The sequence below is a fragment of the Chlorocebus sabaeus genome, chromosome 12, assembly GCF_047675955.1.
Source record: "Chlorocebus sabaeus isolate Y175 chromosome 12, mChlSab1.0.hap1, whole genome shotgun sequence".
NCBI lineage: Eukaryota > Metazoa > Chordata > Mammalia > Primates > Cercopithecidae > Chlorocebus > Chlorocebus sabaeus.
In genome coordinates this window covers 106,510,078-106,526,906 of record NC_132915.1, presented here as the reverse complement: position 1 = coordinate 106,526,906, position 16,829 = coordinate 106,510,078, and the positions used below count along the sequence as shown (strand labels likewise).

Sequence of the window (16,829 nt, the reverse complement as noted above, 5' to 3'; positions counted from 1 at the left end):
CATGGCGAAACCCCTGTCTCTACTAAAAATACAAAAAAGAATCAGCCAGGCGTCGTGGCAGGCACCTGTAATCTCAGTTACTTGGGAAGCTGAGGCAGAATAGCTTGAACCCAGGAGGCGGAGGTTTCAGTGAACAGAGATTGCACCACTGCACCCCAGCCTGGGCGACAGAGCAAGACTCAGAAAAATAAAATAAAATAAACATGGGGTTTTGCAGGTCCCCCACCCTGTGTGTCCTGGCACATCGGACCCTCCTACTGCCATGACCCAATTCCAACCCCGTCCCGACGCCCCAAGCCCCACTCCTCTCTCACCTGCAGCCCAGGGCTCTCCTCAAAGTTGTAGGCGCTGGGTCGGCCCTCCAGGGTGGAGAAGGCCACATTGCCTCCACTCAGCGGGGAGATGTCGCTGAACTCGGAGGTGCAGAAGGCCACGCGCTCATCCTCGCCAGGGCGCAGGTACTGGCCCTCGGGCCGGCCGTAAGTCTTCTGACAGGAGGCACTGTAGAACTGGTAGGGCTCCCACGGGCCGTCGGCGCGGCTGCGCTTGTAGATGGCGAAGCTCTCAGGGCGACTGGTGTGGAACTTTAGCCTCACATACGTGATCTCGTAAGCCTTCCCTGCAGCCAGGAAGACAGGGCCCATTTTATGGAAGGGGTGGGAAGAATGGAATCCTGGTCCAGGGAGGGCAGACGGCTGTACTGCATGCACTAGTGTGGATGGATCGTTGGAAGCTGTCTAGAGCTCGGGACAGGGCATGCCACCCTTCATTCGTGATGCCTGTTGGGGCACTGGGAAGGACAATGCCCGCATGCTTCCCAAGTATTTGCTGATCCTCTTCCGGGTCAACTTGCCACCTTGCACAGGAATCTCCGTTGCAACACCCCTGATAGGCAGTCATCTCTTTTTGCTCAAATATCTCCAGCAATGGGATGTTGCCACATTCTAAGAAAGCCTGCTCTACTGTTAGAAAGTTATTTCTTTGACTGTACCCCACCAAAGCCGATCCTTGCACTGTACCTTTGGCCTCATTCTCTTGCAATGACTACAGATCTCCTAATCCTCACGAAATCCTTCCTGGACCCCTTATTGCTCCAAGTTTCTATCTTCCAAATTTCCCAAGACAGGTCTAAATCCACTGCCCCACAGCCTCATCTCCCAACTCAACCTTCAACCTACTACAATTCCGCTTCTCTGGGCCACTCCACAGAAGACACTGTACTTGCAAAGTCACCTCACTCACAGCCCCCCGTGGCCACAGCCAGGGGCCCCTGATCATGCCTCCTTTCCTGGGCGTCTGATCATGCTCATCACCTCGAAAGTCGCCTATCCCGGGGCCTCCACCTGCTCTCCTCTCCCTTGCCTGCTTTGGCCTCCTCCTGAGCCCCTCTGCTTGCTCCCTGAACCCCCAGCTTCCAGCGGCCTCTCCCTTCCCTGGGCTTTAGCCCCACTCCCCCACATGCCCCCAACATCCAGTTGGGGGATCTGCAGGCTTTAGGCACCTGCCTGCCCTGCGTTCCACCCTGGAAGCGTCCTCAACAGCGGACCGGACTCCATCACAATGACTCAGCTACCCTGGGGTAGGAAGGGTGGCTGTGGTAGAGGGAAGGGGGTTCCCAATTCCTCCTCTTCCCTCATGGGATGTCAACAGGCAATGCCTAAAAAGAGAAAAACCCCGACGCGGCAGTGCAGGCACAGGGCTGGGAGATAAGGATGCATCAGGGAACAGAAACGGCTCAGACATTCAGGCGGAGAGGGAGGCTGGGGTGCGGGCGCGGGAGAACCGCCGCCTTCCGCAGTTCGAGCTGGGAAGTATCTGGCGTCTACGCTGAGAGCGGGTATGATTTCAGTAATAAGAAGGAAGTACAGCCTGAATTTAAAAGGCAATTTCCCCACTGCCTGAAATACCACCATCTCCCCCACCCTCCTACGTTAAGGACTCCATCCAGGTACCCCCTCCTCACAGAAGCCCAACTCAACCTTAAGCCCTAATCCACACCCCTGACACCCCCCCAAGACAGGAGAGGGGGCCTCCTGCAATGTGACCCTACAGCTAGCCTCCTGCAGAGTTACTCCTGCTCAGCGGTGGCTCTCCACCCTGGACAGAGCTCCTCATCGTCAGCACCGGGCTTCTCTTTGGTAATCTCTGCCACCCCAGCACCTAGCAAGGTGCCTGACACCTGGCAGGCATTCACTGAGTGCTGGTGCAGGAACGAATGAATGAAGGGAAGAATGGCCCACGCAGGGAGTCCCTCCTGCATCTCTACCGTTGGCAGTAGCCTCTCACTCCCCAGAGCAGCACACAACTCACCCAGTCCCCTCCCCATGGCCGGCTTTCTATTCTCTGATCCTTCCATCCCTGGTCCCAGAGACCCCCAGGAGGCTGCCCACTGCCATCACCATCTTCCTTAGGTGTCAAGGACAAGCCACCCTAGTCCTCTGCTGAAACATCTTCACTCTAGGTAAGAGCTAAAAGGCTGGGTGCGGTGGCTCATGTCTGTAATCCCAGCACTTTGGGAGGCCGAGGCGGGTGGATCACCTGAGGTCAGGCGTTCGAGACCAGCCTGACCAACGTGGTGAAACCCCGTCTCTACTAAAAATACAAGAATTAGCCAGGCATGGTGGCAGGCGCCTGTAATCCCAGTTACTCGGGAGGCTGAGGCAGGAGAATTGCTTGAACCTAGGAGGTGGAGGTTGCAGTGAGCTGAGATGGTGCCACTGCACTCCAGCCTGGGTGACAGAGCAAGACTCTGTCTTTAAAAAAAAAAAAAAAAAAAAAAAAAAGGCTAAAATTTCTTTCTTAGAAGAGAACAGAGGAGTAAATATTTGGGACTTTGCATTAGAAGAGCCTTCTTAGAAATGACACCAAAAGCACAGGTAACAAAAGAAAAAAATACATAAGCTGGACTTAATCAAAACCAAAACTTCTGTCCTTCAAAGAACACCACCGAGAAAATGAAAAGGCAACCCACACAGTGGGAGAAAATAGTTGCAAATCATATATGTGATAAGGGACTTACCCAGAATATATAAAGAATACTTACCACTCAAAAAGACAACCCACTTAAAAACGGGCAAAGGGGAAGTAGATTGCTTGAGCCCAGGAGTTCGCAACCAGCCAGGGTAACATGGTGAAACCCCACTTCTACAAAAAATATAAAAAATGAGCCGAGCACGGTGGCCTGTGCCTCCAGGCTATTTGGGAGGCTGAGGTGGGAGGACTGATTGAACCCAAGCGGTTGAGGCTGCAGTGAGCCATGATCACACCACTGCACTCCAACCTGGGCAACCGAGTGAGAACCTGGCGCTCTAACCTGGGCAACCCAGTGAGACTCTATCTCAAAAAAGAAAACAACAAAAACGGCAAAGGTTTTGAATAGACATTTCTCCAAAGTGGATATATGAATGGCCCAGAAACACAAGAAAAAATGCTCCACATCATTGGCCAGCAGGGAAATGCAAGTCAAAACCATAATGAGAACCCCTTCACACCCACTAGGCTGGCTAGTGTCGACAGAGATAATAACAAGTGTTGGTGAGGAAGTGGGGGCATTGGAACCCTCATATGCCGCTGACGGGAATGTAAAATGGGGCAGCCACTTTGGAAAACAGCCCAGCAGTTCCTCAAAATGTTAGACACGGGTTTATCAAAGGACCCAGCAATTCCACTCCTCAGCATATACTCAAGAGAAATGAAAACACATAACATACATCCACACAAAACGTACGTATGGATGTTCACAGCAGCTTTCTTTGTATAACAGCCGAAGAGTGGGAACAACTCCAATGCCCACCAACTGATGAATGAATCAATAAAATGTGGTATATCATATGATGGAATATGATGGGGCTACAAGAAGAAATGAAGTGCTGACATAAGCAACCACAAGAATGAACCACGAGAACGTTACACTAAGTGGCAGAAGCTAATCACCAAAGACCACATATTATGGGATTCTACGTAAATGTCCAGAATAGGCAAATCCACAGAGATAGGAAGAAGACAAGTAGTTGTCACAGGATAGGGGTTCAGGATGGGGATTAGGGGGCAACAGAAAGTGACTGCTAATAGGTACAGGGTAATAAAGGTGTTCCAAGCCGGGCTTAGTGGCTCACACCTGTCATCCCAGCACTTTGGAGGCTGAGGCTGGAGGATCGCTTGAGCCCAGGAGTTTAAGACCGGCCTGGGTAACATAGCAAGATCCTGTTTCTATTTATTTATTTGTTTGTTTGTTTATTTATTTTTGAGGCGGAAGTCTTGCTCTGTCGCCCAGGCTGGAGTGCAGTGGCGCCATCTCGGTTCACTGCAAGCTCCGCCTCCCAGGTTCACGCCATTCTCCTGCCTCAGCCTCCCGAGTAGCTGGGACTACAGGCGCCCGCCACCTCGTCTGGCTAATTTTTTGTATTTTTAGTAGAGACGGGGTTTCATCATGTTAGCCAGGATGGTCTCAATCTCCTGACGTCGTGAACCACCCGCCTCGGCCTCCCAAAGTGCTGGGATTACAGGCGTGAGCCACCACACCCTACTTACAAAAAATAAATAAATAAGAACAAATTTAAAAATTAGCTGGGTGTGGTGGCTTGCATATCCCAGCTACTTGAGAGGCTGAGGTGGGAGGATGGCTTGCGCTCAGGAGGTAGAGGCCACAGTGAGCCGTGATCGTGCCACTGCACTCCAGCCTGCACAACAGAGTGAGACCCTGTCTCAAAATAAGTAAATAAATAAAGATATTCTAAAGTTGATTGCGGTGATGGCTGCACAACTCTGTGTATATATTAAACACCACTGGACTGCATAGTTTAGATGGGTATATTATATGGTATGGGAATTATATCTCCTAAAGTTGTTATATATACGATATATGTTAACTGTGGTGTTATGATAGATATCAGTTGTTGGGCTGGGTATAGTGGCTCACACTTGTAATCCTAGCACTTTGGGAGGCCGAGGGCAGGGAGGATCACTTGACCCCAGGGGTTTGAAACTAGCCCGGGCAACATAGTGAGACCCTGTCTCTATACAAAAAAAAAAAAAAAAAAATATATATATATATATATATGTGTATATATGTGTGTGTGTGTGTGTTTTCATCCACAGCTCCTGGCTTATGACTCCCACAGCCCTCCTTATGGTCTTTTGTTAGAATGTTAGGTGTGTTGGGCCTCAGGGGCAGGCCTCTGCCTTCTCCTGCCCTCCTTTCACTCTAAAGCTCCCCCACCTTTCTGACTGTGGATCTTAAGACCCTCCAAGAGAGGGTCCCACCCTATACCCAGGGGAAGCAATGCTGATGCATGAAGCGTCCATAAAAAGCCGAGGAGAGGGTTCAGGGAGCTTCTGAATGGCTGAACACAGAGAGGTTTCTGGAGGGTGGCACCCAGGGAGGACATGGAAGCTCCCGCCCCTTCACCGTTCCTCACCCTGCTCATCTCTCCATCTGCGTCCTTTGCAATATTCTTTATAATAAACCAGTCCATCTGTTACCCTGAGTTCTGCGAGCTGCTCCAGCAAACTGATTGAACCCAAAGAAGGGGTCATGGGAACTTGAAGCTAGTCTGTCAGAAGTTTCTGAGGCCTTGACTTGCGACCGGTGTGTGTGGCGGAAGACAGCCTTGGGGACTGAGCTCTCAACCTGTGGGATCTGATGTTATCTCTGACTAGATTGTGCTGGAACTGAATTAGAGGACACCCAGCTGGTACCGCTGCTTGTTGTGTGGGGGAAAACCCCACGCATTTGGTCACAGAAGTCTTCTGTGTTGATGATGCTTGTGGTCTGACAGCAGAGGAAAAACACATTTTGAGGAGTTTTTCCCTACACAGTTATATATATATATATATATATATATATATATATATATATATATGTATAATTGGACCTCCCATCCATTAGGGTGGCTATTATGAAAAAAAAAAACAAAACAGAAAATAACAAGTGTTGGCAAGGATATGGAGAAATTGGAACCCTTGTGCACTGTGGGTGGGAATGTGAAATGGTGCAGCCGCTATGGAAAACTGGTGGTTCCTGAAAAAACTAAAAACAATGCATCTATTTGACAGCCCCAGAGCAGTTACTGTCTGCTAAGGTTTCCACTACAGATGCAAAAAGAGCGTCCCTGTGCTTTCTCTCTGACTGCTGTCTGCTTTCTGTGGCAGCCGAGATCGAATAGAGGAATACAGGAAAAAGCATGGAGAGAGAATTTTTGCAACTCAAGAATAGCCTTGTAAGCAGTGAAGAGCCTGTGTCACTCCAAACAAGAACCTACAATGGGCCGGGCGCGGTGGCTCAAGCCTGTAATCCCAGCACTTTGGGAGGCCGAGACGGGCGGATCACGAGGTCAGGAGATCGAGACCATCCTGGCGAACACGGTGAAATCCCGTCTCTACTAAAAAATACAAAAAACTAGCCGGGCGAGGTGGCGGGCGCCTGTAGTCCCAGCTACTCGGGAGGCTGAGGCAGGAGAATGGCGTGAACCTGGGAGGCGGAGCTTGCAGTGAGCTGAGATCCGGCCACTGCACTCCAGCCTGGGTGACAGAGCGAGACTCTGTCTCAAAAAAAAAAAAAAAAAAAAATTTTTTTTTTTTTTTTTTGCCATAGGATCCAGTACTCCCACTTCTGGGGATATACCCAAAAGAATCAAAAGCCAGACTCCACATTTGTGTTATATGTATTTGGGGGAAAAAAATAAAGGCATCTTCCTTCCTTCCCTAGTCTCTCTATGCACCAAAACAAGAAGCTGGTGAATCACCTCCATCCTCAGCGAGTGACCTCAGTATTCTCCAGATCACTAGCTCATTCACTGGAATATTCCTTGTGTCTGCCCTCCTCTCTGTCATTCTCTCAGCCCCTCGTCTGTTCCCTGACTTATTGCAATGGTCTGGAATGCCCTGCCACCTCTCTTTGCAAACGTGTAGTCATGTCTCAGTCATGTTTCGGCTCAGACTGTACCTCGGAATCCTTCTTAACACAAAGCCCTAGGCAACAATCAATCCAAGGAAAACTGTTTGGTCTTCCCAGGTTAGAAGAGCACTTGGCAATCTTTTTGTTTTTTCAGACTTGGCAATCTTGATTCATATTTGGGGCTTAGACTTAGTGCCAAGATGGGAGGGCTGTGATGGAGCCTAGCCCTGGTTCAGCCAGGGTCTTGTGGTATCTGGTGTCATGGCCATGGGGAGTCCCCAGCTCCTCACAGGGAGTCACCACACCCAGAATTGCCAGGAGTTTGCCTGGGAGAGGAAGAACAGGAACAGTGGGTGGCCAGATGGGGCTCAGGGACCCTGCTGTGTGTGTGACTCCCTTGTAGGCTGGGAGCAGCTCACCCGCCTGGTTCTAATGCTTGAGGTGGGCAGGGCAGCCTCACCCATGCATTCCCAGCTCAACTTTCCACCCTAGCCCTTCCCGCCCCACTCCCCAGGCCACTATTCCCCAGATGGCTCTAATTAAAGGGCTTTGTTTTGTTTCCATTTTCCCAAAATAAGCCTCTTCATACTGAGCTCATTCTGCTTGGTCAGTGCCGGATGTGGGCCGGCTTGATTTTTATGACTGTCCTGGTGTCATTCTTGATGGGCTTTATGTTCCAGCTGGCTGGAGAGGATGCAACTTGGCGCTCCTGCTGTTTGGCTTGGGCGGTGCAGGGCGGCTGGTGGGGGATGCTCTACTGTGCCCAGCTGCTGGCTCAGCCAGCAGGTGAAGACCGGGAGGGGGGCGGGTGGGACCTCCATGTCTCCATGGGCACCAGAACCCCCTTCACCCCCTTCCTAGGCAGTCCCTTCTCTCTGGGGTCCCATGGACTCCTGAGTAGGAGGGCACCCTGGTTTTGAGCAGTGACTTTGGGCATGACACTGAGGAAGTCCTTCTCCTCCCTGAACCTGACTCCTCATTAGTAAATGAAGCGTTTGGGGATCTCAGTCATACAGTGCCTGTAAAGCACTTGGCAAAGCACCTGGCACACAGCAGGTGCCTATTAAATGCTGGCTTGTTTTAAACAGAGACTCATGCAGGGATCATGACTCCCAGGCACACTTGGGACAGTGTCCCATACTGTCAGGACTACCTGCTGTCTCCACTCTCTCATTGGATTATAAACTCCTTGAAGGTACAAATCCTGCCTCGAATCTACTCATTCATCTGGCAAGCATTTATTGGGCACCTCTTGTGTGCCAGGTGCCATGCTCAGCAATAAGGATTCATGGCACCTGCCCCAAGGGGAGGTGACAGGTGGGGAGAGAGAGGCAGGTCTTGTTTTTGTTATTGTTGTTTGTTTGTTTGTTTTGAGACAGAGTCTCACTCTGTTGTCTAGGCTGGAGTACAGTGGCACAATCTTGGCTCACTGCAACCTCTGTCCCCTGAGTTCAAGCCATTCTCCTGCCTCAGCCTCCTGAGTAGCGGCGGTTACAAGCATGCACCACCAAGCCTGGCTAATTTTTGTATTTTTGTAGCGATGGGATTTCATCATGTTGGCCAGGCTGGTCTCGAACTCCTGATCTCAAGTGATCTGCCTGCCTCAGCCTCCCAAAGTGCTGGGATCAGAGGCGTGAGCCGCCATGCCCAGCCGAGACAGATAGGTCTTTATAGAATGGGCCAAAGTAGCCCAGGGAGGCTGTGGGAGCACCAACAAGGCACTCGAACCTACGGTTTCAAGGATGAGCAGCCATTAGCCAGGGATGGTGAGGAGAAGGTGCATTCCACACCAGGCAGGATGTTGGCAGAGCTGTGGCCACCTCGTGGTGAAGCCTGTAGTTCAGGCTGGCAGGAGCATGGAGAGGGAGGAGGTGGTGAGAAGTAAGTTTGCAGTATGTGGTCTAGTAAGCTGGTGGGATGAGCAGGGGTGCATGGGAGCCAGACAGGTGAGGAGAGCAGAAGGAACAGAATTCTAGGCACAGAGAATAGCGTATCGGGCGGCCTGGAGGTGACGGAAGCCAAGTGCTCCGGAGCAGTGTCACCACCAGCTAACAGTTGAGGATGACACCTTGGCTGTCCTGATAGGAACACAGCTGTCTCAATCACCCAGAAGCCTCATTAGCCCCTGGAGCTTGTAAGGGGCTGGGCTAGGGCTGCAGGTTTTAATTCTCATCGATGTTTAAAAGATCATGGGGGCCGGGCATGGTGACTCACACCTGTAATCCCAGCACTTTGGGAGACCGAGGTGGGCGGATCACCTGAGCTCTGGAGTTCGAGACCACCCTGGGCAACATGGTAAAACCTCATTTCTACTAAAATACAAAAAATTAGCCGGGCACAGTGGCACGCACCTGTAGTACCAGCTACACGGGAGGCTGAAGCAGGAGAATCGCTTGAACGTAGGAGGCAGAGGTTGCAGTGAGCCGAGGTCGTGCCACTTCACTCCAGCTTGGGCTACAGAGTGAGACTCCGACTCCAGGAAAAAAAAAAAAAAAAAAAATCTTGGGGCCACTCCTTTCCCAGTCTTTTGGTTGCCTTTGGAAGAAACCTTTTCATCACAAAGGAGGGATTAAGCTGCTTTTATTTATTTATTTATTTAGTTAGTTAGTTAGTTAGTTTTTGAGGTGGAGTCTTGCTTTGTTGCCCAGGCTGGAGTGCAGCGGTGCAATCTCAGCTCACTGCAGCCTCTGCATCCCGGGTTCTAGTGGTTCTCCTGCCTCAGCCTCCTGGGTAGCTGGGATTACAGGTGCTCACCACCATGCCTGGCTAATTTTTGTATTTTTAGTAGAGATGGGGTTTTGCCATGTTGACCAGGCTGGTCTCAAACTCTTGACCTCAGGTGATCTGCCCACCTCAGCTTCCCAAAGTGCTGGGATTACAGGTTGAACCGCCACACCCAGTCTTTTTTTTTTTTGAAATAGAGTCTTACTATCACCCAGGCTGGAGTGCAGTGGTCTGATCTCGACTTACTGCAACCTCTGCCTCTGGTTCAAGCGATTCTGCTGCCTCAGCCTCCCTAGTAGCTGGGATTATAGGCGCCCACCACAATGCTTGGTTAATTTTTTTTTTTTTTTAGTAGAGACGGGGTTTCACCATGTTGGCTAGGCTGGTGTCGAACTCCCGACCTCAAGTGATCCACCAGCCTCAGCCTCCCAAAGTGCTGGGATTACAGGCGTGAGCCACCACACCCAGCCTCTAATTAACTCTCGTAACAAAAAGTCCTCTCTGTGTCTTTGTGATATTGCTGCGTCTTCTCTCACCTCCCGGTTTGGCAAGGACGGAAAAGCCGGGATGTTTCCTATGGCGTGAGGCTGCTCCTTTGCATGAAGTCCCAGTGACTGCCTTTTTCCGATCACACTTCTAGCTGCCAGCTACCTTTTAAGTGGCTCCAAGCTCCCCTCCCGAGAGGTGTCCGGCTGCTAGATGTTTACCAAGGAGCCTGTGCTGGCGACCCGCAGCAGCCCGCGCACAGCATCCTTTAGCGAATGCACATCTGGGCCAGTCCCCCACCTGGTTCCAAGACGCGAAACCTCTGCTCCAAACAGACACAGACACCAGGCCGCCCCCAGATCCGGACTCTGTTTGCTCCGCACGCTTTCTTTTAAGGGGTTGGGAGTTACGATGCCAAGCTGTGCTGCACCAGAACTTTGAAAAACATCTTAAAACAAAACATAGCGATGCGGGTGCTTTAAAAAAAAAAAAAAACTGTAGCAATGTGTTCTCTCCAGTTTTTAAATTAGAACAAGCTTCATGAGAGAATACTGGGAAAATGTAGAAACACGAAAAATGGAAGAAAAGTCGCTGCAAGTCCTGAGGACAAACACGCTTTTACCAGTTTGATGTCTTTCTTTTTTGCCTACTCTTTAGGGATTTTAAAATATAAATCTGATGATTCCACATGTACCAACTTGTGTCTTTTTCTTCATTCAACATTTTGACTTAAGCGCTCCCTGTGTATTACAAACCCTTTGTCAGCTGTTGCACTGAATGGCTCCAATCACCATGTGAATTTATGTCCTACAATTTACTTAACTATTCCCTTATGGTTCCAATTTTTCCCTACTATAAAGAACGCCTCGATGAACGTTTTCATGCATTAGGACCCTTCCCTTATTTTAATTCCCAGAAGTAGGATTCCTTTGCCAAAGGCCAGGAATATTCTTGTGGGTCTTCATCCATGTCGCAAGCTGCCTTCCCACAGGGCCAACATGTACTTCTCCCCAAACCTTCTTTTATTGTGGTGAAATACGCATAACACGACATTCACCATCTTAACCATTTGCACAGCTCATTGTTGTGCAAACTTCACCACCGTCCATCTCCAGAACGCTTTCATCTTCCCAAATTGAAACTCTGTCCCCATGAAACAGTCACTCTCCACTGCCCCTCCCCCAGCCCCTGGCAACCAGCATTCTATCTTCTGTCTCTGTGGATTTGACTATCCCAGGGTGCCTCTCATATCAGTGGAACCCTGCAGTATTTGTTCTCTTTTGACTGGCTTCTTTCCCTTAGCATAATGTCCTCAAGGTTCATCTGTGCTGTGGCTGTGTGAGAATCTCCTTCCTTTTCAGGGCTGAGTAATATTCTACCGGACGGATGGACCACGTTTGCTCTTGTTCATCATTCACCCCTTGGTGGACACTTAGGCTGCCTCGGCTTTGGCTACTGTGGAAATGCTGTTATGGGCCAGGTGCCATGGCTCATGCCTGTAATCCCAGCACTTTGGGAGGCTGAGGCGGGCAGATCACCCGAGGTCAGGAGTTCGAGACCAGTCTGGCCGACATGATGAGACCCTGTTACCACTAAAAATACAAAAAATTAGCCAGGTGTGGTGGCGGGAACCTGTAATCCCAGCTACTCAGGAGGCTGAGACAGGAGAATTGCTTGAACCTGGGAGGTGGAGGTTGCAATGAGCCGAGATCGCACCATTGCACTCCAGCCTGTGCAGTGGAGCAAGACTCTGTCTTAAACAAATAAAAAAGAAAAGAAAATGCCTCTCTGCACACAAGGGCCCTTGCATGACATCCAGAGTGGTCGGTGTTGAGGAGGCTGCTCAAATTACCCAGTCAAGGGCTCAGGTGGAGACCAAGCCAGGGCGAAAGGTGCAGGTGGAGTCCTGGATGTCGACGATGATTTAAATAAGCAAAGCCAGGGCATGAGGGGGGCAAGGGCACAGCTGCTGGGAGGGCTTGCCTGGGACAAGGGGCCGCAGGGAAGGGAGGTAGACCAAGCAGCTGGAGCCTGGGCAAGGGAGAGCATGGCAGGGCAGGGCAGGGCTGGGCTGGGAGGATGGCAGCACTGCCATGAATGCCGTGGCTTAGGAGTAAGGAGGCACCTGCAAGGCTGGGGGTCCTTCCTCCATGAATTCCTCACTCCCTCGCTCTCAGCGAGGAAACACAGTGCAATCTTGCAACCCTGGGGTTCACAGCCCAGCCCCACCAATTCCTGCCTCTGTGGCCTTGGGCAAAATAACTGAACTCCCTCAGGTTCACTGGGCAAGTGACTGCAATGTAGTGCCTCAGTTTCCCCATTTGCAAAATAGGCATAATAATAACAGGGCTACATTAACAAATGCCTTGGAAGCCCTTGGAACAGTCTCAGGCATGAAGCATTTGTTCAACTACATTTTTCTTTTTTCTGAGACAGGGTCTCGCTCTGTTGCCCAGGCTGGAGTGAAGTGGTGTGATCACAGCTCACTGCAGCCTCGAACTCGCAGGCTCCAGCGATCCTCCCACCTCAGCCTTCCAAGCAGCTGGGACTACAGGCACTTGCCCCCATGCCCGGCTAATTTTTTCATTTCTATTTTTATTTTTGGAAAGACAGGGTCTCACTTTGTTGCCCAGGCTGACCCTGAACTTCTGGTTCAAGGGATCTTCCCATCTCTGCCTCCCAAAGTGCTGGGATTGCAGGTGTGAGTCTCACCCAGCCTCAGTGAAATTTGAGCTGCTCTTTCATTCATTCGCCTGACCAACCTTTACCCAGCACCCTGCACAACCTTTACCCAGCACCCTGCACAGTAGGCAAATGCAGGCTGGGCGCTGGGGTACAGGTGTGAAAACAGGCAGCTCTAGCAGCTCAGAGATAGGGATGGACATAAACAAACCAAGGCCTCAGGCAGTGTAATCCAGACTCTGGTGGAAAGAGGATTAGGGGCTGCAAGGATGCACGGGCAGGCCCTCTGCCCAAACTTGGAGGGGTGAGGGGCTTTCCAGAGGAGGCACCGCTAAGCTGAGTGGGGCAGACAGACATCCCCAAGGCTCAGCACAGGGATCGGCAGACATGCAATGGTTTTGTGGATGAACAAGACGCGAGTTAGGCTGAAGGTGGGAGGAGAAGTGTGCTGGGCAGAAGCCACAGCACATGTAAAGCGCTGGAGGAGAGACAGTGCCTCGGGCCGGCCAAGGCCTTGCTGGAGGGCAGTGTGGGAAGTGGACAGGCATGATGCGGACGCCATGGGAGGCTGCCTACACCGATCCTGGGCTTCATGACTTCCTACCCCTGCATCTACTGCATTAGTCCTGGGAGGCCCAGAGAGACAGAGGGGGCCAAGGCCAGCTGGGCCCAGGGGCCTGGGGGGCAGTTCTGTGGGTGGATGGAGGCTAAGCAGCCGCTGTCTTGACCCCCTGCCCTGCTCGGGGCTCAGCGTTCCAGCCAGAACCCCCAGGGAGCAGGAGGGAGGACTCGGCCCCCAGCACTGGCCCAGGCCAAGGCAAACGCAGCCACCCACTCGACAGGAAGACAGAACGGAGCCAAAGCTCAGGCGACCCAGCTGGCTCCAGGGCCCCGCAGGGGCCGCAGGGTGCCCCTAATGTCCAGTCCCCCGGGGCCCAGCTCCTCACTGTGGCTGGCCAGACCGCAGCGTCTTCTTGGTGTCTGCACTCAGGCCATCCAGGCCCGACCTATCACAGAAAACACGGAGCCGCCTCTGCCTCTTGGTGCTGCTCCCTCAGCCTGGAACATCCTTTCCTCTTTTGTCAGCTCCTATCATCCTTCAGGTCTCAGCGAGACCCTTCCTGACCCTATTGATGAGGCTCATGCGCCCCAGTGCCTGTTCTCAGAGCATACATCCTCGTTCGCAGCATTGCTCACTACAGGCTGACTTCCGGCGGGCCCCGAGGCCCCCAGGACAGGGGCCGCACATAGCCCTGTTCACAGCTGCATCCTGTGGCCAGGGAGCCAAGGCTGGGTGACCACCAAGCAAACAGCTAAATGAAAGGAAGACGAAATCAGCTCCACGCAGCAGCATCCAGAACCTGCAGGGGCGGGAGGGGAAAACTCATCCGCTTGGGGACTCAGGTCTTCCTGAGATTCCAGGAGATTCTCAGCGATCCAAGTGCAAGCGGGCAGGAGACTCCCCCGGCCCACTGAAAGCCACAGCCCGTACTGTTCCTCCCAGGACTGAGGCTTGAAGCATGTGGACCAGCCTAGCCCGGACCCTCTTCATTCCCAAGTGCAGCAGTTAGGGGGACGGTCCCAGGGGCCACCACTTATTGACTTGTGTGATCCTAAGGGTGTGTGATCTCACCCTCAGCGCCTCAGTTTTGCTGTCTGTAAAAGAACAAAGCACGCTGGCATGGAATGCTGCCTGGGCGAGTCCTTGGCACACGGTGAGAGCCCCGGAACGGTCTGTACCCCTGTCATTGTCCACTCCCCTCACACCCCCACTGACTCCCAGGCCCCAGCCCAGTGGCCTCCCTGGGCCTTAGTGGCAGGCTGGGGCTGCCAGACCCCACTGCTGCCTTTCATCCCAGACAGGAAGGCTCAGCTCAGAGACGACGGGAGGATCGGGAACAGATGTCCGAGAGCCACGGGGGGCTGGGAACACGGCGACCTCCATCTCCTTCCCTGCCCCTCACCCCATTCCCTCTAGGAGACCCTGGGCCAGAGCTGGCCGCCCACTCTGCCCTCCCATGAGCCTTCAAGGAGAGGGAGCAGTGGGGGACAGAGCCAGCAGAGGTGGCCTAAGGACCAGGAGAAGAGGCTGTCAGATGGCCTCCACAGGGGACACTGACAATCCCAGGCCTCTCCTTCCCCCGCTATTATGCAAGCCATGGCTTAGCCTGGAGCAAACCTAAGTCACAGAAAACCAAAAGGAGGCCAAATCTGGGGCCGCACTGAGCCCCCGGCGCCCCTTGTGCGTAAACAGAGCCCAGGGTCAGGACGTCTTTGAGGCAGGGTGCCCAGGACGAGCATGTCTCAATCCCTGCAGGGGAGCCCACCCGCAGGGGAGCCTCAGCCCTGAGCCGTCTCAGCAGCCCCGCTGGTCACACACAAGGACTGCCACGGCTCCGACTTGACCCGGGCTCATGAACCCGAACAGCTGCTCAGGAGGTGGCGACTCTTATCCGCAAGGTACAGGTGAGGAAACTGAGGCTGAGAGAGAGGATGCTGCTTGCCCAGTGAGTGGCTCTGCTGGGCCTAAGTCCAAAGCCCCCTTTCGTGATTTCTACCCTCTTCTGCCTCCCAGAGCAGGCAAAAGAGAATGCTGAGCTGGCCCCAGAGCACAGGATAGAGGAGGTGACCTTGTCACTCATACTTGTGGACTCTCTCCTATATGCCTGATTTTTGGCAACAAAACAGAAAGAATGCTCACTGGAATAAGACAGCAGGGAGAGAGAGAGAGTGTGTGAATGTGTGTCAGTGTGTGAGTGTGTGTGTCAGTGTGTGAGTGTGTGTGAGTGTGTGTGTCAGTGTGTGAGAGTTGTGCATGAGTGTGCGTGTGAGTGTGTGACTGTGTGTGAATGTGTGTGAGTGTGTGTGCGAGTGTGTGTCATGAGTGTGTGTGACTGTGTGTGAATGTGTGTGTGAGTGTGTGTGCGAGTGTGTGTGTGTGCATGAGTGTGCATGTGAGTGTGAGAGTGTGAGTGAGTGTGTGTGTGAGTGTGTGTGTGTGTGTGTCTGTGTGTCTTCACTCTCTTCATTCACAGTGTGGAGGCGCTCAGGTTCCTTGCTTTCAGAAGGCTCAGAACCACCTGCTTCTAAAGTTCTAGGCAGAGTTCAACGAGGGCACACAGCTCAGCCCAGGGCCTGACACACTGCAGAGGCTCAGTAAACAGGAACTACCCCAATTCCAAAACGTTGGCCATTTCTCCCAACTTCCTCCCACCTTGTTTGTGCCTGGGCTGAGCCCTTTCCTTGGCCCCTGGGTTCCCAGGACACATGTGATACCCTTTGCCATGCAGCGCTGTGTCTCCCCCGCAACTCCCCACCCTGTTCCAGATTCCTTCCCCTGTGGCCTTGGGGTCCTGCCAGCTCCATTCAGACAGCTCCCCCAGACTCCCCCCTCCCCACTGGCTTCCTGTCCCCTCCCCCTTGTCCCATCCAGAAGCCCCACCTAGGGATCCAGACAGGCCGAGAGAAGGTGATGTGGTCCAAGAAGGGAGCTGCTGGGGTGGCAGCTAGTACCTGTGTGCTCTGCAAAGGGGGCTCATGGTCCCCCCCAACTCCAATGTCACTTCCCAGCCCTCCCCGGGACACTGTCACCAGGCTGAGGTGGAGCTGACTCAGTTGATGGTGACAGAACTCACATCAAGGAATTTATGCTCTGACCTCTGATGTCCTCGGATGTCCACGCTCAGATGGCCACTCAGCAGCTGTGTGCCTTTGTGCATAACAACCTCTCTGAACCTCAATTTTTCTCATCTGAAACATGGGAGACAGTCCCATCATCCCTAATCCAAACTCCTAGGCTCCAGATGTGTTTGGGAATGGAGAATTTTTCAGCTTTTAGAAAGATGATGCAGGCCTTATACCATATATTGTGCTAATACCCCCAGTGGGGTCTGGGGCTGCCGGCTGTACTCAGATGAGATTTCAGTAGCAAAGCGAATGAATATTCATTCTCACCAGGATAAACATAGCTTATAAACAGCCTCAGGTCAGGTTTAGCAGCCAAAATGAGTTACAAAAATAATTTGAGTTTTCAAAGCTTTGG

The 16,829-nt window shown here is 52.3% G+C and overlaps 1 protein-coding gene and 1 non-coding gene across 3 annotated transcripts in view; one reads left to right on the top strand and one right to left on the bottom strand.

Annotated features, from left to right (window-relative positions):
• The window catches only part of LAMC3 (laminin subunit gamma 3), an 88,653-nt gene that overhangs the window by 69,963 nt on the left and 1,861 nt on the right, over positions 1-16,829 (bottom strand). For both annotated transcript variants that reach the window (XM_073022016.1, XM_037994234.2), the window contains exon 2: positions 315-619. In XM_073022016.1, coding sequence (XP_072878117.1) covers positions 315-619 — 305 coding nt within the window. The remainder of the gene's footprint in view (positions 1-314; positions 620-16,829) is intronic.
• LOC119622358 (small nucleolar RNA SNORA31) lies at positions 6,038-6,176 on the top strand. Its single transcript, XR_005239012.1, has one exon. It is a non-coding gene; the product is annotated as a small nucleolar RNA SNORA31 (small nucleolar RNA).